The sequence below is a fragment of the Quercus robur genome, chromosome 9 (genome assembly GCF_932294415.1).
Source record: "Quercus robur chromosome 9, dhQueRobu3.1, whole genome shotgun sequence".
NCBI classification, from domain to species: Eukaryota; Viridiplantae; Streptophyta; class Magnoliopsida; order Fagales; family Fagaceae; genus Quercus; species Quercus robur.
This window is the reverse complement of record NC_065542.1, coordinates 15,023,590-15,046,983: the sequence shown is the minus strand read 5'-3', so window position 1 is coordinate 15,046,983 and position 23,394 is coordinate 15,023,590. Positions and strand designations below refer to the sequence as shown.

The window sequence follows — 23,394 nt, the reverse complement described above, 5'->3', positions numbered from 1 at the left end:
CCTTAAAACTATTAAGGAGCTATTACTCAACTTAAAAATGATTATCTCTAAACCTATTTCAAGAAATTTTGCTCTTAATGCACTATTGGGCGGTTAAAAGGATCATATACGTGTGTTTTTAATCACATGACATTTTTAAATGAGTCATGTGAATTATTTAAATAATATATATGAATGTTTTTCAACTATATATATGTGTGTGTGTGTGAGAATAGTCTTATAAAACTCTACATAGGAGGTTGTAGGAGATTCCTTCAAACTAGTTTAGAGAAAAACTATGTCTTTATTTAATATTATGGGATAAATACTTTATCTTGTTGCTTGAATGATAGATTTTACTATAAATTCACATAGTAAGATCCCATATAAAATAAAAAATTTACTCCCACAATAGTTAATAATTTTTCTAAACTATAAAGCTTTTCATCACTTCCTTAATTATGAACAAATCTTGGAATACACCCTAGAGTCCATTTGAGCAGGAGTGGAGCTATCTATTGGGTTGGGGATGTTATGACTTTGAAAAAAAATAAAAATAAACTGCTTTACAAAAATTAATAAAAATAAAAAATAGAAAAACATTAAAAGGTCTTTTAAATTCAAATATATAAGAGATTTGAACTTTTAAGGATCTATTTTTTATATTTCCCACAAAGACGTCTAGTGTTTGAATGCCCCCTCCTTTACTTAAAATGTGTCAAGTACATATGTTTAACTTACTTTCTTTTTTTTGGGTATAACATTCAAGTATTTAAAATTCTCAATATTGAATGACAATTTCTCATTGAGATTCATATAATCTTATATGAAAGATGATATCTTATTATAACTAAAATACTAAAAGTTCAAAAGAGAAATTGAATCAAGAACATTCAAGTGGTGATACTTTATTCCTTTCTCATAAAGCACATTTTTTTTCAATGACATTTTTAAAATAAAACCATAGGTACATATATGCATATATGTTGTGTGTGTGAGTTTGCATGCATGCTTGTGCACAACTATTTGATGTTCTTAACTATCCAAGGAAGGGATCGTTTCTTAATAAACAGTTTCTCTTTTCTATAACTTCCCTCCTAAGTCCTAACATGACATGTACTTGTGTAGGGCTGAGATCAATATAAAGCCTTGGAAACATTTGTTGAATGATCTAAAAGAAGGCAACAAGAGGATGAGATGGATGGCAAGGGAACCTTATGCTTACTGGAAGGGTAATCCATCAGTTGCTCTAATCAGGCAAGAACTCATGAAATGTAATGTCTCTGACAATCAAGACTGGAATGCTCGTGTATATGCTCAGGTAACATTCTGAATTTCTTTCTTTCAAATTTATTTTATTTGTATATCATTAAATAGATAAAACTTAGATACAATTTCTTATGTGCTGTACCGTAGGTTCTCCAATTAATTTCAACTATATGGTTGCATTGATGAATAAAAACAATTACCCTAGCCACTCCTATAACTAGGCCATATGTCCCTTCTACTCCAATGTATAATTAAAATGAAGTTCTTATTGGAAAGAAGAAATACATATTGAAGAATAGAAAGCAACTAGCTGTCTCTTCTTTAGGCGTATCCCACAATGAAGCCTATGGAGTCCACTAGCAACTTTTTGGTGTAGGTGGGAGCCAAACTTGTAAGCCAAACCTAAAAGTATACGCTTTAAAGAACATGAGGGTCCTCTTTTTCTATTTACATAGAGAAAAGTAGATCTTTTCTCGCATGCCAGTAACATGTTAATAGGAGTTTAATGGTGATTGATAAAGTAATGGATGCTTCATGAGCATATGAAGATGAGCAAATTTGTTATGTACAGCAACTGGTACAATAATGGATGTTCATTTGCAGAATTGGATCCGAGAATCACAGGAAGGATACAAACAATCAGACTTGGCTAGCCAATGCAATTATAGGTGAGGCAAAAAATTTCAATCTCTTTCTGCTTTTTTTGCATGATATGCTTGTCTTTAGTTTTCAGTTTTTATGATTTTTTTTTATTATTACTAATTCCATGTGTACTTTTTCATCTCTTTTTGTTGACTGTGCATTATCAATTAGTAATATGGTTTCTTCCTTTCACTACAAACACAGGTATAAGATTTATATTGAAGGCTCTGCCTGGTCTGTCAGTGAAAAATACATTCTTGCTTGTGATTCTGTTAGCTTACTTGTGAAGCCCCACTACTATGATTTCTTCACAAGAGGTTTGATGCCAGTGCACCACTACTGGCCTATAAGGAATGATGACAAGTGCAAATCTATTAAGTTCGCAGTTGACTGGGGCAACAGCCATAAGCAAAAGGTAATATCATACTTAGGCTTGTTGAGAAGATGTCATTGGTGTAATTGCATCCAACTTTGTCATTATTCATCAAAATTTTGAAAAGTAAAAAGTGTAATGTTGGTTCTTAAAGTGTTTAGATTAGGTGTCTGGTGTATGTACATTGGACCATTGGTGTCTACAAGTAGATGACCAAATAAGTATTGTCAGTGCCAAAAATATTCATAGGGGGATGATTTCAAACAATGAGTTTTGAAACTTAAACAGGCCTGATATAACTTATAAGAAGCCAATAAGCAACTACTTAAAAGCTTAAAGGCTTTCATATGTCAAACTATCTGATCATTTCAGTTTTTTTGCAATGTTTAATTTCTTTAAAGCGAAACCCATGCTTGTTTTGTTGCTATCTTTCTATTCATACCTCAAGTACACAAAATTCATGGGACATATGAAGGATACATTAACAAAATTAAAATTTCAAACACATTTTTGAATTGACTTTGATTTTCATATTTCCCTTTCCCTTTTCTTGTTTCCTTATTTTTATTTGATTACTCAGGCACAAGGAATGGGGAAGGCAGCAAGTGAATTCATTCAAGAAGACTTGAAGATGGAATATGTATATGATTACATGTTTCATCTTTTAAATGAGTATGCTAAGCTCTTAACATTCAAGCCCATTAGACCCAGAAAAGCTGTTGAACTCTGTGCAGAGACAATGGCTTGTCCAGCAGCAGGAGTGCAGAAGAAATTTTTTATGGAATCCATGGAAAATGGTCCCACGTACACTAGCCCATGCACTATGCCTCATCCATATGATCCTCCATCTCTTCATGCATTTCTGCAGAGAAAGGAAAATTCAATAAAACAAGTGGAATTGTGGGAGAAGAATTTTTGGGAAAATCAAAATAAGCAGATATAGAAGGTTTCTTTTTCTATTCTTATGTATACAAATTAATGTATATTTTATTTAGGAGTAAGTCACAGCTCAATTATTTACTCATATATGTCCCATTTTGGATGGTGTTTACAGAAAAAAAAAAAAAAAAAAAAAAAAGGTCCACAAAATAAATGTATCACTATTTGATTACTGAGGAAAGTCATAATTTACCTCCTCTTATAATCTTGATAACAGTCTTATTGTGTTGTTTGGTTCAAAGTGTATTATGAATATAAGATTTCAAGGTTAGGAAGAAATTGACCTAGCAACGGTAAGCTGCAAATGGGTTATCATTTATAGCTTCAATTGGGTACGTGCTTGGTTATAGGCTTGTGTATTTATTGGGTATTTCCATTTACTAGTTTAAGCTTTTGAGTTGCATGCTTTGTTAAGGGAAACACTCACGCGTAAAATTCAATCAGTTCAATTAATTCACTAGATGTAGAATTCTGTTATTTAATATTTCCACATGCTAAATTCAGCTTGATTACATGTGCTACGTGAGCTCAATATCTCTGTATAATTACCACAGTAGTACTCTCACTTTTTATTTTTATTTTTATTTTGCTGAGACAGTAGTACTCTCACTTACTTACAGTTAAATATAGATTTCATTCTCAACTTGTATTCACTATTTATTTTCTTTTTCTTTTCTTGTGTGAACTGTGCTGAGAATTCTGCAAGATTCTGCAGACTTTTCATGCTTAACAACATAATGGCATGGCAAGGATACTTTTGGAAACTGAGACTTGACTATTAGGAAATATTCTGATTCTCTATTTTTGTCGTAAGAGATAACTATTCAAAAACCGTATGAACACTTTGTATATATGTTAAATATTACTCAAATTGATTATTTGATAAGAGTTACTTAAATCTTTTTGTTTAAAGCCATTGAAAAATAACAAAATACAATATAGCCTATCAATCTCCACCTATTGGTATTTTTTTAATCATAATATCTCACCTCGCAGATTCAAAGGTGTTTTTCTCGATCTCTTTATCCAGACTCCAGAGAAGTCACATTAAACTGATTTTAAGAAATTTCTTTGTTCTTAAAGGCCTAGAGTCACAAATATGATGTTGGAATTGGACCACAATATATGAGTTAGTAAAATTCAGGACTTAAGAGGTAGGCAGTTCCAAGCATCTAACCAAATTTTAGTTTTATTTCCCTACAGATCTCTGCATCTCAAAAATCATTCTCAAGCATCCCAGAAAAATTTCTGATGGTTTTCATGTCTCTAAATATTCATTTTATGGACACAATTCTTTTATGATTTGACATAGTTCATTGCCATTCTTGATTGAGTAGGAGTGCAAGAACGGTCAAATAACCCTTCAGCATTCATTTTTCCACTACTAAAAAAATCAACAATTGCTTTTGATTGCACTTAGACTTGCAAGTAGTGTTGCTAGTGGAATTATTTTTAGAGACACTGAAGGGACAATTGAAGAAAATAAGCTTTTGTTATGAGTGATAAGGTTGACATTTTACTTTGGATGCAGAAGACTATGTTCGAGTGTTGGTGAGCAAATTGCTTACTAAGTTGCTTCTGAGGGATAACAGCTCAACCACCCACCCAAACATTGAATCTGTAGCAATTGTTGAATGGATCTTCTTTGTGTTTTACAACCAACAGATTGTTGAAACTTGTTTCACATTTCTCAAATAGGTACTGGTTTCTATATTGAAAAGTTCTGACCTGTGTGAGAACACCTCAAAGACAATTGTTTTTTTATAGACTTTCAAAGTAAATCTTCCTAATTCTAGGATTAAGAAGATTTAACCTAAGCATTTCATCCCACTAAATTATAGAAACAACACTCATTTTCCAAACAAACTGGTTTTTCTCTTTTCCCTACGTTTATTTCACCGGAAAATGTTTTTTGGTGTTTGGTACTTTAGAAAACAAAGTTAAAAGAAATGGTTTTTGTAGTGAAAAACAAGAAATGGTTTCTTTAGTGAAAAACATTTTCCCCTATAAAGAGCTAATGAAAATGTTTTATTGAAACGTTAAGTACTCAACAAACTATCACAAATAAATTTCACACAATAAAAACTCTCCTAAAGTAAGCTCCACTATCTTTGCTCTCTCTCTCTGTCTCTCTCCACATGTGACCGTTGATTTGCCATTGCCTAACTGTTAATTAGAATATGTTATTGAATTCAAGGCACTTAAATTACTCCAAATAGAAATCCTCTCCTAGTTTGTTTTATTTAATAAAACTTTGTGAGTTTGTTCATAGAATTATTTAGTTTAATGATTTTGCTCCCAAATCCTCCTAATTTTTCAAGAAAACTTATTCATTGTTGTTGGATTTAGTTGAGCCCTTCTTGTTTTAAGAGATTACCTGCCAAGAGCTTTGTAACCCAATTCTTTGGCACCTCCGGGTACTTTTAATGTAACATTTAGAGTTCAAATCTACTCTTTTCTATTGTAACTATTAAATTATAAATAAATAAAATGATTAAGCAAATTAAAATCAATTTTAACCAAAAAAGCTGACGTAAATAAACATCAACAATACGTCAATACCTATGGGCTATGGTCCTATACTAGCTACTCCTTCACGTAACTGAACTTTCATACTCCACCATAAAATGATCCCATTATGAGCAAAGAAAACCTAGTGTATACGGTATGAATTCAAGGTGTGCAGTAAATGAAAATTGAATTCTTCACACAAATATTGTTTATTAGTCATAGATTATTGGGTACCTTTGCTTAACTCGATTGAATTTGAATGACTCTAGAAAAAACTAAACGGAGAAAAATGCTATTAAGGGTAAACATTAATGTGGAAGGGAGGAAAAAAAAAAAGGTACTAGAAAACAAAAAAAAAAAAAAAAAATTGTCTAAATTGAGAAGTTTTGCCCAACTTGAGGGAGACTTCAGAGACTTTGGCAGTTGGCACTCTATTTTGCATTGATGGAAATTGTTTTCTAAAAATCAATTTTAGAAAAATTAATTCATGTTCCTGTATTCCATTGCCGTCTTGAAAATGAGTCATTAATGTTTGTTGCAATTGAGTAATTCTAAATACTTATATGAACAAAATCTTTCATTCAAGGAAATAAACCCTAAATGGGAAAATAATTTTTTTTGGCAGCAATTTAGAGTCTCAAATTGGAAAATAGACCTCAAATTTGAAATTTACACTAAAAATTAAGTTGGAAAGTAATTAATTTGAGCAAAATAAATGTCATTTGGGAAAAATTAATTGTTAGCCAATGGTTGGTTAACTGACAAGCAACAACATTCAACAGTTGGTATCGAGAGGGAGAGCCAAAGAGAGGAGGCAAGAAGATAGAAATTACTATTGAAAGAGAGTTTTTAATAGTCTTGATTCACATATTGTAATAGTTTATTAACAAATGCCTTAAGAGCATTTGTTAACCGAATCATTTTAAATTACGTATAAAAAATGAGTTTATAAATCGAATAATAAATAACATTATAATAGTACGAAATTGACATGAGTTTTAAGAGCATAAAGAATATGTAATCTAACAAATAGATTTTTTTATGGGAAATACTATATTCACAACAAATCCTAAGTAGTACATCGTTATTGATTGTTATGGGTGGCTAAAAAGTAATTTAAGTTGTAGATGCAAATTAGAACTAATAACAACTTACCTCATATAATTTGTTGTGAAAATGTTGTGCACATAACACTTTTCTTTTTAAATTGTTAAATTATAAAAAGTTATTTGATAGTGTAACATTGCTTAAAAGTTAAAACAATATCAAACTGTTGCCCCTAGAGAAAATTTTGAATTTATACTTAGATTTCCCAAAATTCAGCTTTAATTTTTTTTTAGTTAAAAGATTCAGTTTTTTTTTTTTAAAGAAAAATTCAGTTTAAATTTGCATTATCAAATTATTTTTCATCTCACCAACTCCACTCACTTTGAAAAATTAGATGGGTTGTGTTCTGGCTGAGGCTGACTTTGCTGAAGAGTGATGCTCTTAACTTTGGAGGGGTTGTTATGCGTCTGAATCAGGGCCAAACTCAAAAGTCAAAATCCAAAACTCATTCATATTGGTTGCCAAATGTGAAAGAAAGCTTTAAAAAAGAACTCTGCTCTCTCCCCTATAAATTACCATGCAATTAGTATCATATATTGTCGTGAGCTAACCTTGCTGTTATTTACAACATAATCAGTTAGCATTATCATGAATACATTCATTGTGCTCTAACTTTACTCCAAATCTTGGATCTTTCACATAATAAGTTTTCTGGAAGCATACCAACATGTGTTAAAAATTTTAGTGCCATGGCCACTGAAAATAATTCAAATCACGACATGACTTTTAATCTCTCGGCAATTTTTTATGGTGAATATATCTCTCTTGAAATTGAATTGCTTGTGATAAAGGGGAAAGTTTCTGAGTATAGCACTATTCTCCAACTGGTAAAAAGTATGGATTTATCCAAGAACAATTTATCAAGAGAGATCCCCAAAGAAGTGACTAGTCTACAAAGATTACAATCATTGAATTTGTCATATAATCTCTTAAGCAGAAGTATTCCTGAGAACATAGGTTCTATGGGATCATTGGAGTCTATTGATTTTTCGGTGAATAAGCTTCAACAAATTTATTTTTCTCTAGTACTTTTATGAGTTTTCTATTATTCCATATTTGTAAGTATCATAAACCTTTCAAGTAACTTGTATGTATTAGTAGGTCTTACTGAATTGCATTTCTTTAACTTGTCTCAAATTCATTTGATGGGAAAGATACTAAAAAAAAAGGAGGGAACCTGATATTGTTGGAAGAGTCCTTAGTGCCACATAAAGTGGCACAAGACTTTTCCTTGTTGGAATTCTCTGATCTCTCAATAAAAAATCTTTTCAGTGAATGGCTCAAGTCCGCAGGTCTAGTTTGTCTTTTCTTGGTTACATGAACATTCATACAATATCAAGATCAGAGCAAGCAATTGGAGCAGAAGAAACACGGATCAACCTGCATAGCAGAAGTTCAAGAAGCCATATCTGAAGCTCTTGTCGTTTAGTAGTTGTATTAGTTTACATTAGCAATATACGACTTGTAGCTTAGTGTTTATTTTCATTCATTTGTAATCACACGTGAGTAGGTTAGTTACTTACACGTGAGATAGGTTGTTAGTTGGTTATTCTGTTTCTGTTCGCTTAGATCAGAGCTTATGCTCTGTTTCCGTTTCTAACTGATCTTGTAGATGTATATAAGGGCAGAAGGTAAGTTAATCAAATCAATTAGTTTTTCTCAATTCATTCTTTTCTCATATGGTATCAGAGCTCCTAGAAAGCCAGAAATTCTAGGGTTTTACAGATTTGGGAATTTCTCTTTCATCGTCCACCATTGTTGCTTTTCTCAAGCTTTCTCAAAGCTTTCTCAAAACCTTCTCAAGCTTCTTTTCTTCTCAAATTTTTTTTTCTTTCTTAATGGCTGCCACAACAGCTAACACTACCACTGAATCTTCATCTTCTTCACAAGATTCATATAATCCCAACGATCCTCTGTTCTTACATCCAGGAGAAAATCCAGGGGCTGCTCTTACTTCTCAGCCTCTGATTGGAGAAGAAAATTATTCTGCTTGGGCAAGATCAGTGAGGAAGTCTTTGATTGGTAAAAACAAGCTTGGTTTTATAGATGGTTCTATAACCATTTCTTCTCCACTCGTTAATTCACCAACTGCTGTTCAAGCATGGATTCGTGCTGATAATATAGTTGGTACTTGGATCATCAACTCAGTATCACCAAAACTTCAGGGTAGTATCATTTACAGAGATACTGCTTTTGAGATTTGGACTGAGCTTCGAGACACATTCAGTCAAGGAAATGGAACCAAGATTTTCAACATCCAGAAGCAAATTGCTGAGTTCCATCAGGGAGAACAGTCACTCACTGATTACTTCACTCAGCTTAAGGTTTTGTGGGATCAGCTTCAGAATCTTAGTCCATTCCCTCAGTGCACCTGTGGTAAATGCGTGTGCAATATTAATCAGAGGTTGAAGGATCTTCAAATCAAAGAAGCAACAATGAAGTTCCTCATGGGAGTCAATGATGTGTTTTCTCAAGTCAGAACACAGATTTTACTCATGGATCCATTGCCTTCTGCTAATAAGGCTCATTCCTTGTTCATCCAAGAGGAAATGCAAAGATCAGTTACTAATTCTGTTAGAGTTGAATCTACGGTTTTGGCTGCCAAAAGCTCAAGCACAAATCAAAGAGGAAAAGAAAGGCCATTGTGCACTCACTGTGGAAAGTTGGGACACACTGTGGAGAAATGTTATAAACTCCATGGTTTTCCACCTGGCTACAAATTCAAGAACAGAAATATGATGGCTAATCAGGTTTCAACTGTTGCAAATCAGTTTCAGGGACATAATCAGTTCCAGGGCCATCACTTAGCCTCTACTTCTGATCATAATCCTATTCCAAATCAGTTTCAAGGGCATGGCTTAGCTCCAACTACTGAGTATAATCAGTTTATCACTGCTCAAGCACCTGCATTCACTCCTGATCAATATCACCAGCTTTTGTCATTGATTGGAGCTCACCAAACTTCAACAGTTCAAGAGCCTCACAAGGTTAATGCTGTGTCATTACCATCCAATACAGTTGCAGGTATTGTTCCTTGCTCACCACATTCAGTATTTTCTGCTAAGGTTGTGAATAGAAAGGCCTTTGGTGTTGAAACTTGGGTTATAGATACTGGTGCTACAGATCACATAGTATGTTCCATGCATTTATTGACTTCTTTTACTGCAATTTCACATTCTGTGGTTGAATTACCCAATGGGGAGGCTGCACTTGTGACTCATGTTGGTACAATTAAGCTTTCATCTCACATTACCCTAACAAATGTCCTTTGTGTGCCTTCATTTTCTTTCAACTTGATATCTGTTAGTGCTTTAACTCAATCTCAACCCTTTTGTCTTGTATTTCTGTCCAACTATTGTTTTATACAGGCCCTTACCTGTTGGAACACGATTGGAATAGGCAGAATGCATGATGGTCTCTATCTGTTACAAGCTTCTAGTCTTTCTCAAGCCTCCAAGTCTCTTGATGCTTTCTTCTCAAGAATAAGTCTAGCTCTTTCACTGCTTTTTCTTCTTCTGTTTCTCATGCCAGCTTGTATTCTCTATGGCATTCTAGGCTAGGACATCCATCTGACATGAAAGTTCATGCTTTGAGTCATCTTTTTCCTTTCTTGCAACATTGTTGTACTAAAGACTGCATTGTATGCCCTTTGGCAAAGCAAAAGAGGCTACCCTTTCCTTTTGATAATAAAAGAGCTACTCATTCATTTGATCTTGTTCACATGGATGTTTGGGGACCCTTTTCTATTCCTACTACTGCTGGACATAAATACTTTCTTACTATTGTAGATGATGCATCAAGAGCCACTTGGGTTTTCCTCATGAAAAACAAATCTGAAGTTAGGCCTTTGATTGCTTCATTCTACAAAATGATCCATACTCAATTCCAAACCCCCATTAAGTCCATTAGAACTGATAATGCTCTAGAGTTTAACATGGTTGATTTTTACAACTCTAATGGCATTATTCATCAACAAAGCTGTGTATACACTCCACAACAGAATTCGGTTGTGGAGAGGAAACATCAGCACATCCTTGCAATTGCTAGGGCATTGCAAATTCAGTCCAACATTCCTCTTGTTTTCTGGGGAGATTGCATCCTCACAGCTGTCTATTTGATCAATAGACTTCCTACTCCTTTCCTGCAAAATAAGTCTCCTTATGAGGTCCTTTTCAATCATATCCCCTCTTACTCTCACCTCAGGACCTTTGGCTACCTTTGTTTTGCTACTAATGTCAATCCCCATAAACACAAGTTCACCCCTAGAGCTAGGAAGTCTGTCTTCTTAGGATACCCTTTCAATATCAAGGGTTACAAGCTGCTTGATCTTCAATCTCACTCTATTTTCATCTCTAGGGATGTCATTTTTCATGAAAAAGTGTTTCCTTTTACTTCACACACTCCCCTTCCTCCATCTGCCTTCATTCCTTTGCCTAGCCATCCTTCCATTCCTCATGCCTTACTTGATCCTAACCCACCTGTTACTGATTATTCCTTTGTTCAGATTCATCATGATCTTGATTCAGATGATCAAGTATTTCCTGATGTTTTTGATCATGTTGCTACTGATGTTCTTGATCATGATGCTTCTGTTACTCCAGCTGTGCTTCCTGATGCTCCTAGGAGGTCTACTAGGGTGCCTAAACCTCCTTCCTACCTTAAGGCTTATCATTGCAACCAAATTTCATCAACCATCATATCCAATCAATCCAACTCAGGCACTTCCCATCCTCTTTCTTCCTATCTTTCTTATGCCTCTTTATCTCCCACATACAAATCCTTTTGTTGCTCAATTTGTACCAACACAGAGCCTAAGTTTTTTTCACAAGCTGCATCTGATCCTAAGTGGCAAGATGCCATGGATGCTGAGATTGCTGCCTTGGAAGCCAATAATACTTGGACCATCACTCCTTTGCCTCATGGTAAACATCCTATAGGATGCAAATGGGTTTATAGGATTAAGTACAAGGCAGATGGGGCTATTGAAAGGTACAAAGCAAGGTTGGTTGCAAAGGGGTTTACTCAGAAAGAGGGCTTAGATTACCTTGAGACTTTCAGCCCTGTTGCCAAGATGGTTTCTGTGAAGTGTATTCTTGCAGTGGCTGCTGTGAAGGGCTGGTTCCTTAGCCAACTTGATGTAAATAATGCTTTTCTTCATGGTGACTTGCATGAAGAAGTCTACATGGCTCTTCCACCTGGTTTTCACAGCAAGGGGGAGCATGGAAACCAGCTTGTATGCAGATTAAATAAGTCACTTTATGGACTTAAACAGGCCTCCAGACAATGGTTTTCCAAGTTCTCTAACACATTGATTCAGCTTGGTTTTACTCAATCTAAAGCTGATTACTCACTCTTCACTAGGCAACAAGGAGATTCATTCATTGCTTTGTTAGTATATGTTGATGACATTCTCATAGCAAGCAATGATAAGGGGCAAGTTGATCAATTTAAGGTGATGTTGAATCAAAAATTCCAGCTGAAGGATTTGGGTGCTTTGAGATTTTTTCTTGGTTTGGAAGTAGCTAGGACAGACAAAGGCATTTCCCTATGTCAAAGGAAGTATGCTCTTGAGATTCTGGAGGATGCAGGGCTTCTTGGGTGCAAACCTGTAAAAGTTCCTATGGATCAAAGCTTGAGACTCAGCAAACATGATGGTTTGTTACTTGATGATCCAAGGCAATACAGAAGACTGGTTGGAAGGTTGCTGTACCTAACCATCACTAGACCTGACCTCACTTTTGCAGTCCACAAATTAAGCCAATTTATGGCTAAACCAAGAAAACCACATCTTGAAGCAGCACTTAAGGTTTTGCAGTACTTGAAGAATGAACCGGGTAAAGGCATTTTCTTCTCAGCAAATTCAGAGTTGCATGTAAAAGGTTTTACAGATTCTGACTGGGCTTCATGTCCAGATACCAGAAGATCTGTTACTGGATATTGCATATTCATTGGAGACTCATTAGTTTCCTGGAAATCAAAGAAACAATCCACTGTTTCCAGATCATCAGCAGAGGCAGAATATCGGGCTATGGCTGTTTCAACTTGTGAAATAGTCTGGATTCTTTATTTGCTAAAGGATCTTCAGGTTCATCACAGCAGAGAAGCCTTGTTATTCTGTGACAGTCAGGCAGCACTCCACATAGGTTCTAATCCTGTTTTCCATGAACGAACGAAGCACATAGAAATTGACTGCCATGTTGTAAGGAATAAAGTGTTGGAGAGAGTTATCAAACTTATCCATGTAAGAACTCAATCCCAATTAGCAGATTTGCTCACTAAGGCTTTAAGCCATAAACAGTTTTCAGAACTTTTATCCAAGATGGGACTCATCAACATTTATCAACCTACAGTCCATCTTGAGGGGGAGTATCAAGATCAGAGCAAGCAATTGGAGCAGAAGAAACACGGATCAACCTGCATAGCAGAAGTTCAAGAAGCCATATCTGAAGCTCTTGTCGTTTAGTAGTTGTATTAGTTTACATTAGCAATATACGACTTGTAGCTTAGTGTTTATTTTCATTCATTTGTAATCACACGTGAGTAGGTTAGTTACTTACACGTGAGATAGGTTGTTAGTGGGTTATTCTGTTTCTGTTAGCTTAGATCAGAGCTTATGCTCTGTTTCCGTTTCTAACTGATCTTGTAGATGTATATAAGGGCAGAAGGTAAGTTAATCAAATCAATTAGTTTTTCTCAATTCATTCTTTTCTCATATACAACAAGCTTTCTAAAACAATTCCATCAGGCACTCATTCATTTCTTCTTTTCAACTTCAGCGTGTCTCACACGCTTCTAGTCAGCCTTGCATTAAACCAAGAGCTGAGTTTGTGTGGCTTGAGAACTTTGACCAATCTGGACCCACGCGGTGTCATACACCCAACCCAACAGACACTCCACTGCAAATATGATTTAATTCATATTTAACTTTCTACCGAGAAGATTTTTTTTCAAAAATATGATATACTATACTAAAATGGAGCCATCCTTTTCAATTTTTTGTCTAGTTTCAGAAATATGATATAAGACTTCATTTTAAAAAGATTCGAGAACACAATGTTACTGAGGGAAACAGTGCACACTATGTGAACACAATTTTTTTTATACTGTACTAAAGTTCATTTTAACAGACTTTTTTATTTCTTTGACTTGGGAACTTACATCTAGACTTTCAGTACTTTCACCGAAACTTCACCACAACTGCAAAGAAAGAAAACCCAATGCATACGGTATTCCCATTAAAAATGAATGTTGATTTCTTTGCACAAACATTGAAGGTCAAGATTCTAGAGCCACACCGACATTAGCGTGGAAGGGAGAAACTGGTAATTTGAAACAATTTTTTTATTTTTATTTTTTTAAATCGGAAGGTTCTGCCCAGCTTATATAAGGGAGACTAAAGACTTTGGACCATAAAAAAAAAAAAAAATCAAAGTCTCCAAAACTTTCATTTTAATCTTTAGAGGTTGAAAGTCTTTGGATTATAAATTTGTAATTTTATTATTAAAAAAAGTAATAATTTGAATTAGCATCATTTGAACAATCCCAAATTCAGAATTATTATTTGGTATAATTGCAATTTGATTTTGATCACAATGGTGGCAGCGTAGCAACCCCATTATGATTAAGAGGTATTTGATCTAATTTGGGTTTTCAAATAAGAGACGCAAAATTTTGCTTATTTTTCTTTAAATTTTATGACTCTTTTACTTTAACTAAATATTATTAATATTTGAGTTTATAGGAGTTACATCCACTTTGTCAAATAATCTATCTATCTATATATATATATATATATATATATATATATATATATCCAAAGTTTAGAAAAAATTCAATTAAATTTTAATTGGATACTCAATTTTGCGCCACATGTCTCATTTAATTTTTAATTTTGTGTCAAGGTAATTATTGAGTGTAAAAAATGAAGAGTCCAAATCCAACTGGATTTCATTGGAGTCTAATTTTTTGCCATGTATCCATCTAAGTTTTTAATTTTTGTGGCAATTAAATTATTAGGTGCAAAAACTAAAGAGTTTAAAATCAATTAAATTCTAAATCATATATATATATATATATATAAAATGAGAAATTATTACATATTTTAGAAATATATGGTTTTAAAAAACTGTAAACTAATACCATTTTTAAATTTATAATTTGAACATCTTCTAAAAAATATGTATATATATAATTTAAACCATATAGTTGTGATTGTTTTTAATTGTACTTGTGCATATACACGAGGTTACATACTAGTTTAGGTAATTGAGAAGCATGAGAGAATTTGGTATGTTAAATTCCACAGAAATTTGGCATTGGTAGTGCCGAACTAGGGGCAAGAGAGAAGAAAGACTGACAGCAAATGCACTACTACCTTTCATATTATTATAACACCAATTGTCTCTGTTACATATTGCAAACCGAATGACTCCCTTTAAAAAATTATATATAGACAAGTTCTAAATCATCAATTAATCCGATCAAAATAAATAAACTATCAATTAAAGAATGCTCAAAGCGTCAAAATTTTGTTCAATTATTTTTAAGGACATTTCCCAAATAGCATGGAGGTGGCAATATAGAAAACAAGTCATCAAACAACTGTAAGGTTCCAAATAATGGCATTTGTTATAATTTTGACTAATCATAACAATAATTATAAATTATTTATATATATATTGTGGGGCCCGAGAATTTGTGGACCCGGCCCACTTCATAATAGGGCCAAAAATCCAAGCCAAGGAGAATAATTTCCGAGGACGCAAAGTAAAAATCCGGACAAGGCCCAAATATATGGCCGAGGACGATCTTATGCTCGGCACCTCACAAAACGCCTAAAGAAAAGGACAAACCCAGTACAGGGGCAGGACAAGGGAGAAAGCTGCCAACAACGTAGTACGGAACCCTGCATCTGACAGGCCCATACTCCAAACCATGCTATATAACTTTTCCAACCACCCCCAACCACTCTAAGTATGGATTGATAGGACAGGTCTATACCCTAGAAAGTGAAACTTACACGTGGACACTAAAAGGGAAGTGAACACTAGTATAAAAAGGAGAGAAAGCGAAGGGCAAAGGGATCCAGCACGAGGATAAAATCCTACAAAAGGGAGAAGGGGAAGAAGACTATGCTCATCGGATGCTATCCGAGGACTTAAATCTTACTACCCGCACCAATGGAAGGCTCAGCTAGTTAAGCCAAGTCCACCAATGTATAAACTTCCATAAAAACCACGACTAAACCGCTCACCTGTGACCAAGGTCTTGCCTTTCAAGCCTATTCTCTACAAATCATATAGTTAGGACCCTTTACTTACGAGCCCAATGTCTTTCTTGAGTCGTTTAATAATCGCGTCCCTACAATTGGCGCCGTCTGTGGGAAAGGCTTGCGCATTGGTACAGGTGGCGGTGGAGTCAAGCCTATGTCAAACAAGGGTCGGCGAAAGCTCCTTCATTCCCAGCAACACGCTGTTGTTGTTCCGACATAAATTTTCGCTAGGGGCTACGCCTCGCGGTGTCAATGGCACGCGCAGCTCTAGGGGCTTCCAACATCAAGCAAACGCCCCCCAACTTGGCCGAGGGGCTAATCTTCGAAAACAAGAAAAAATATAAGTTTTTGGACAGAACCAAGGCCTTATCTAGTCCTCAGACTCAAGCCTATGGGGAAACCAACTACTTAACAGAATAAATACAAGTTTTGGACAAAACCAAGGCCTTGTCTGGTCCTCGGAATCGAGACTATGGGGAAACCAACTACTTAAGAGAAAAAACACAAATTTTGGACAGAACCAAGGCCTTGTATGGTCCCCTATGGTCCTCGGACTCAAGCCTATGGGGAAACCAACTACATAACAAAATAAATACAAGTTTTGGACAGAACCAAGACCTTGTCTGGTCCTCGAACACGAGCCTATGGGGAAACCAACTACTTAAGAGAAAAAACACAAGTTTTGGATAGAACAAAGGCCTTGTATGGTCCTCGGACTCAAGCCTATGGGGAAACCAACTACTTAACAGAAAAAACACAAGTTCTGGACAGAACCAAGCCATTGTATGGTCCTCGGACTCAAGCCTATAGGGAAACCAACTACTTAAGAGAAAAAACACAAGTTTTAGACAGAACCAAGGCCTTGTATGGTTCTCGGACTCAAGCCTATGGGGAAACTAACTACTTAACAGAAAAAATACAAGTTTTGGACAGAACCAAGGCCTTGTATGGTCCTCAGACTCAAGCCTATGGGGAAACCAACTACTTAACAGAAAAAACACAAGTTTTGGACAGAACCAAGGCCTTGTATGGTCCTCGGACTCAAGCCTATGGGGAAACCAACTACTTAACAAAATAAATACAAGTTTTGGACAGAACCAAGGCCTTGTTTGGTCCTCGGACTTGAGCCTATGGGGAAACCAACTACTTAAGAGAAAAAACACAAGTTTTGGACAGAACTAATGCCATGTATGGTCCTCGGACTCGAGCCTATGGGGAAACCAACTACTTAACAGAAAAAACACAAGTTTTGGACAGAACCAAGGCCTGGTATGCTTCTCGAACTCAAGCCTATGGGGAAACCAATTACTTAACAGAAAAAATACAAGTTTTGGACAGAACCAATGCCTTGTCTGGTCCTCGGACTCGAGCCTATGGGGAAACCAACTACTTAACAGAATAAACACAAGTTTTGGACAGAACCAAGGCCTTGTCTGGTCCTTGGACTCAAGCCTATGGGGAAACCAACTACTTAACAGAATAAACACAAGTTTTGGACAGAACCAAGGCCTTGTCTGGTCATCGGACTCGAGCCTATGGGGAAACCAACTACTTAATAGAAAAAACACAAGTTTTGGATAGAACCAAGGCCTTGTATGATCTTCGGACTCAAGCCAATGGGGAAACCAACTACTTAACAGAAAAAACACAAGTTTTGGATAGAACCAAGGCCTTGTATGGTCCTCGGACATAAACCTATAGGGAAACCAACTACTTAACAGAAAAATATACAAGTTTTGGACAGAACCAAGGCCTTGTCTGGTCCTCGGACTCTAGCCTATGGGGAAACCAACTACTTAACAGAAAAAATACAAGTTTTGGACAGAACCAAGGCCTTGTCTGGTCCGAGTTTGGTCCTCGAACTTAAGCCTATGGGGAAACCAACTACTTAACAGAATAAATACAAGTTTTGGACAGAACCAAGGCCTTGTCTGGTCCTCGGACTCAAACCTATGGGGAAACCAACTACTTAACAGAATAAATACAAGTTTTGGACAGAACCAAGGCCTTGTCTGGTCCTCGAACTCGAGCCTATGGGGAAACCAAGGCCCATACCCCAGAAAGTGAAACTTACACGTGGACACTAAAAGGGAAGTGAACACTAGTATAAAAAGGAGAGAAAGCGAAGGGGAAAGGGATCCAGCAGGAGGATAAAATCCAACAAAAGGGAAAAGGGGAAGAAGACTATGCTCCTCGGATGCTGTCCGAGGACTTAAATCTTACTACCCGCACCAATGGAAGGCTTAGCTAGTTAAGCCAAGTCCACCAACGTATAAACTTCCATAAAAACCACGACTAAACCGCTCACCTGTGATCAAGGTCTTGCCTTTCAAGCCTACTCTCTACAAATCATATTGTTAGGGCCCTTTACTTACGACCCCAATGTCTTTCTTGGGTCGTTTAATAATCGCGTCCCTACATTTGGCGCTGTCTGTGGGAAAGGCTTGCGCGTTGGCATAGGTGGCGGTGGAGTCAAGCCTCTGTCAAACAAGGGTCGGCGAAAGCTCCTTCATTCCCAGCAGCACGCTGTTGTTGTTCTGACATAAATTTTCGCTAGGGGCTACGCCTCGCAGTGTCAATGGCACGCGCAGCTCTAGGGGCATCCAACATCAAGCTAACGCCCCCCACCTTGGTCGAGGGGTTAATCTTCGAAAGCAAGAAAAAATATAAGTTTTTGGACAGAACAAGGGCCTTGTATAGTCCTCAAACTCAAGCCTATGGGGAAGCCAACTACTTAACAGAATAAATACAAGTTTTGGACAAAACCAAGGCCTAGTCTGGTCCTCGGACTCAAGCCTATGGGGAAACCAACTACTTAACAGAATAAACACAAGTTTTGGACAGAACCAAGGCCTTGTCTGGTCCTCGGACTCTAGCCTATGGGGAAACCAACTACTTAACAGAAAAAATACAAGTTTTAGACAGAACCAAGGCCTTGTCTGGTCCGAGTTTGGTCCTCGAACTCAAGGCTATGGGCAAACCAACTACTTAACAGAATAAATACAAGTTTTGGACATAACCAAGGCTTTGTCCGGTCCTCGGACTCAAGCCTATGGGGAAATCAACTACTTAACAGAATAAATACAAGTTTTGGAAAGAACCAAGGCCTTGTCTGGTCCTCGGACTCGAGCCTATGGGGAAACCAACTACATAAGAGAAAAAACACAAATTTTGGACGGAACCAAGGCCTTGTATGGTCCTCGGGCTCAAGCCAATGGGGAAACCAACTACTTAACAGAAAAAACACAAGTTTTGGACAGAACCAAGGCCTTGTATGGTTCTTAGACTGAAGCCTATGGGGAAACCAACCACTTAACAGAAAAAATACAAGTTTTGGACAAAACCAAGGCCTCGTATTGTCCTCGGACTCAAGCCTATGGGGCAACCAACTACTTAACAGAAAGAACACAAGTTTTGGACAGAACCAAGGCCTTGTATGATTCTCAGACTTAAGCCTATTGGGAAACCAATTACTTAACAGAAAAAATACAAGTTTTCGACAGAACCAATGCCTTGTCTGGTCCTCGGACTCGAGCCTATGGGGAAACCAACTACTTAACAGAATAAACACAAGTTTTGGACAGAACCAAGGCCTTGTCTGGTCCTCGGACTCAAGCCTATGGGGCAACCAACTACTTAACAGAAAAAACACAAGTTTTAGACAGAACCAAGGCTTTGTATGGTCCTCGCACTCAAGCTTATGGGGAAACCAACTACTTAACAAAATAAATACAAGTTTTGGATAGAACCAAGGCCTTGTTTGGTCCTCGGACTCGAGCTTATGGGGAAACCAACTACTTAAGAGAAAAAACACAAGTTTTGGACAGAACCAAGGCCTTGTATGGTTCTTAGACTGAAGCCTATGGGGAAACCAACCACTTAACAGAAAAAATACAAGTTTTGGACAAAACCAAGGCCTCGTATGGTCCTCGGACTCAAGCCTATGGGGCAACCAACTACTTAACAGAAAAAACACAAGTTTTAGACAGAACCAAGGCTTTGTATGGTCCTCGCACTCAAGCTTATGGGGAAACCAACTACTTAACAAAATAAATACAAGTTTTGGATAGAACCAAGGCCTTGTTTGGTCCTCGGACTCGAGCTTATGGGGAAACCAACTACTTAAGAGAAAAAACACAAGTTTTGGACAGAACCAAGGCCTTGTATGGTTCTTAGACTGAAGCCTATGGGGAAACCAACCACTTAACAGAAAAAATACAAGTTTTGGACAAAACCAAGGCCTCGTATGGTCCTCGGACTCAAGCCTATGGGGCAACCAACTACTTAACAGAAAAAACACAAGTTTTAGACAGAACCAAGGCCTTGTATGGTTCTTAGACTGAAGCCTATGGGGAAACCAACCACTTAACAGAAAAAATACAAGTTTTGGACAAAACCAAGGCCTCGTATGGTCCTCGGACTCAAGCCTATGGGGCAACCAACTACTTAACAGAAAAAACACAAGTTTTGGACAGAACCAAGGCTTTGTATGGTCCTCGCACTCAAGCTTATGGGGAAACCAACTACTTAACAAAATAAATACAAGTTTTGGATAGAACCAAGGCCTTGTTTGGTCCTCGGACTCGAGCTTATGGGGAAACCGACTACTTAAGAGAAAAAACACAAGTTTTGGACAGAACTAAGGCCATGTATGGTCCTTGGACTCGAGCCTATGGGGAAACCAATTACTTAACAGAAAGAACACAAGTTTTGGACAGAACCAAGGCCTTGTATGATTCTCAGACTCAAGCCTATGGGGAAACCAATTACTTAACAGAAAAAATACAAGTTTTCGACAGAACCAATGCCTTGTCTGGTCCTCGGACTCGAGCCTATGGGGAAACCAACTACTTAACAGAATAAATACAAGTTTTGGACATAACCAAGGCTTTGTCCGGTCCTCGGACTCAAGCCTATGGGGAAATCAACTACTTAACAGAATAAATACAAGTTTTGGAAAGAACCAAGGCCTTGTCTGGTCCTCGGACTCGAGCCTATGGGGAAACCAACTACATAAGAGAAAAAAACACAAATTTTGGACGGAACCAAGGCCTTGTATGGTCCTCGGGCTCAAGCCAATGGGGAAACCAACTACTTAACAGAAAAAACACAAGTTTTGGGCAGAACCAAGGCCTTGTATGGTCCTCGGACTAAAGCCTATGGGGAAACCAACTACTTAAGAGAAAAAACACAAGTTTTGGACAGAACCAAGGCCTTGTATGGTTCTTAGACTGAAGCCTATGGGGAAACCAACCACTTAACAGAAAAAATACAAGTTTTGGACAAAACCAAGGCCTCGTATGGTCCTCGGACTCAAGCCTATGGGGCAACCAACTACTTAACAGAAAAAACACAAGTTTTAGACAGAACCAAGGCTTTGTATGGTCCTCGCACTCAAGCTTATGGGGAAACCAACTACTTAACAAAATAAATACAAGTTTTGGATAGAACCAAGGCCTTGTTTGGTCCTCGGACTCGAGCTTATGGGGAAACCAACTACTTAAGAGAAAAAACACAAGTTTTGGACAGAACTAAGGCCATGTATGGTCCTTGGACTCGAGCCTATGGGGAAACCAATTACTTAACAGAAAGAACACAAGTTTTGGACAGAACCAAGGCCTTGTATGATTCTCAGACTCAAGCCTATGGGGAAACCAATTACTTAACAGAAAAAATACAAGTTTTCGACAGAACCAATGCCTTGTCTGGTCCTCGGACTCGAGCCTATGGGGAAACCAACTACTTAACAAAATAAACACAAGTTTTGGACAGAACCAAGGCCTTGTCTGGTCCTCGGACTCAAGCCCATGGGGAAACGAACTACTTAACAGAATAAATACAAGTTTTGGACAGAACCAAGGCCTTGTCTGGTCCTCGGACTCAAGCCTATGGGGAAACCAACTACTTAACAGAATAAATACAAGTTTTGGACAGAACCAAGGCCTTGTATGGTCCTCGGACTCGAGCCTATGGGGAAACAAGGCCCATACCCCAGAAAGTGAAACTTACATGTGGACAGTAAAAGGGAAGTGAACACTAGTATATAAAGGAGAGAAAGCGAAGGGGAAAGGGATCCAGCAGGAGGATAAAATCCTACAAAAGGGAGAATGGGAAGAAGACTATGCTCTTCGGATGCTGTCCGAGGACTTAAATCTGACCACCCGCACCAATGGAAGGCTTAGCTAGTTAAGCCTAGTCCACCAATGTATAAACTTCCCTAAAAACCACGACTAAACCGCTCACCTGTGACCAATGTCTTGCCTTTCAAGCCTACTCTCTACAAATCATATTGTTAGGGCCCTTTACTTACGAGCCCAATGTCTTTCTTGGGTCGTTTAATAATCGCGTCCCTACAATTGGCGCCGTCTATGGGAAAGGCTTGCGCGTTGGCACAGGTCGCGGTGGGTCAAGCCTCTGTCAAACAAGGGTCGGCGAAAGCTCCTTCATTCCCAGCAGCACGCTGTTGTTGTTCCGACATAATTTTTCGCTAGGGGCTACGCCTCGCAGTGTCAATGGCACGCGCAGCTCTAGGGGCTTCCAACATCAAGCTAACGCCCCCCACCTTGGCCGAGGGGCTAATCTTCGAAAACAAGAAAAAATAATTTTTTGGAATGAACCAAGGCCTTGTCTAGTCCTCAGACTCAAGCCTATGGGGAAACCAACTACTTAACAGAATAAATACAAGTTTTGGACAAAACCAAGGCCTTGTCTGGTCATCGGACTCGAGCCTATGGGGAAACCAACTACTTAAGACAAAAAACACAAATTTCGGACAGAACCAAGGCCTTGTATGGTCCTCGAGCTCGAGCCTATGGGGAAACATACTAAACAACAGAAAAAACACAAGTTTTGGACAGAACTAAGGCCTTGTATGGTTCTCAGACTCCAGCCTATGGGGAAACCAACTACTTAAGAGAAAAAACACATGTTTTGGATAGAACCGAGGCCCTATATGGTCTTCGGACTCAAGCCTATGGGGAAACCAACTACTTAACAGAAAAGACACAAGTTTTGGACAGAACCAAGGTCTTGTATGGTCCTCGGACTCAAGCCTGTGGGAAAACCAACTACTTAACAGAAAAAATACAAGTTTTGGACAGAACCAAGGCCTTGTTTGGTCCGAGTTTGGTCCTCGAACTCAAGGCTATGGGCAAACCAACTACTTAACGGAATAAATACAAGTTTTGGACATAACCAAGGCTTTGTCCGGTCCTCGGACTCAAGCCTATGGGGAAATCAACTACTTAACAGAATAAATACAAGTTTTGGAAAGAACCAAGGCCTCGTCTGGTCCTCGGACTCG

The 23,394-nt window shown here is 37.4% G+C and overlaps 1 protein-coding gene across 3 annotated transcripts in view; it reads left to right on the top strand.

Moving 5' to 3' along the window:
• The window catches only part of LOC126700429 (uncharacterized), a 37,918-nt gene extending 34,437 nt beyond the window's left edge, over positions 1–3,481 (top strand). For all 3 annotated transcript variants that reach the window (XM_050398589.1, XM_050398587.1, XM_050398586.1), the window contains 4 exons: positions 1,108–1,300; positions 1,852–1,916; positions 2,095–2,305; positions 2,844–3,481. In XM_050398589.1, coding sequence (XP_050254546.1) covers positions 1,108–1,300; positions 1,852–1,916; positions 2,095–2,305; positions 2,844–3,206 — 832 coding nt within the window. In that variant the 3' untranslated portion in view covers positions 3,207–3,481. The remainder of the gene's footprint in view (positions 1–1,107; positions 1,301–1,851; positions 1,917–2,094; positions 2,306–2,843) is intronic.
• The last annotated feature ends 19,913 nt before the right edge of the window (positions 3,482–23,394 follow it).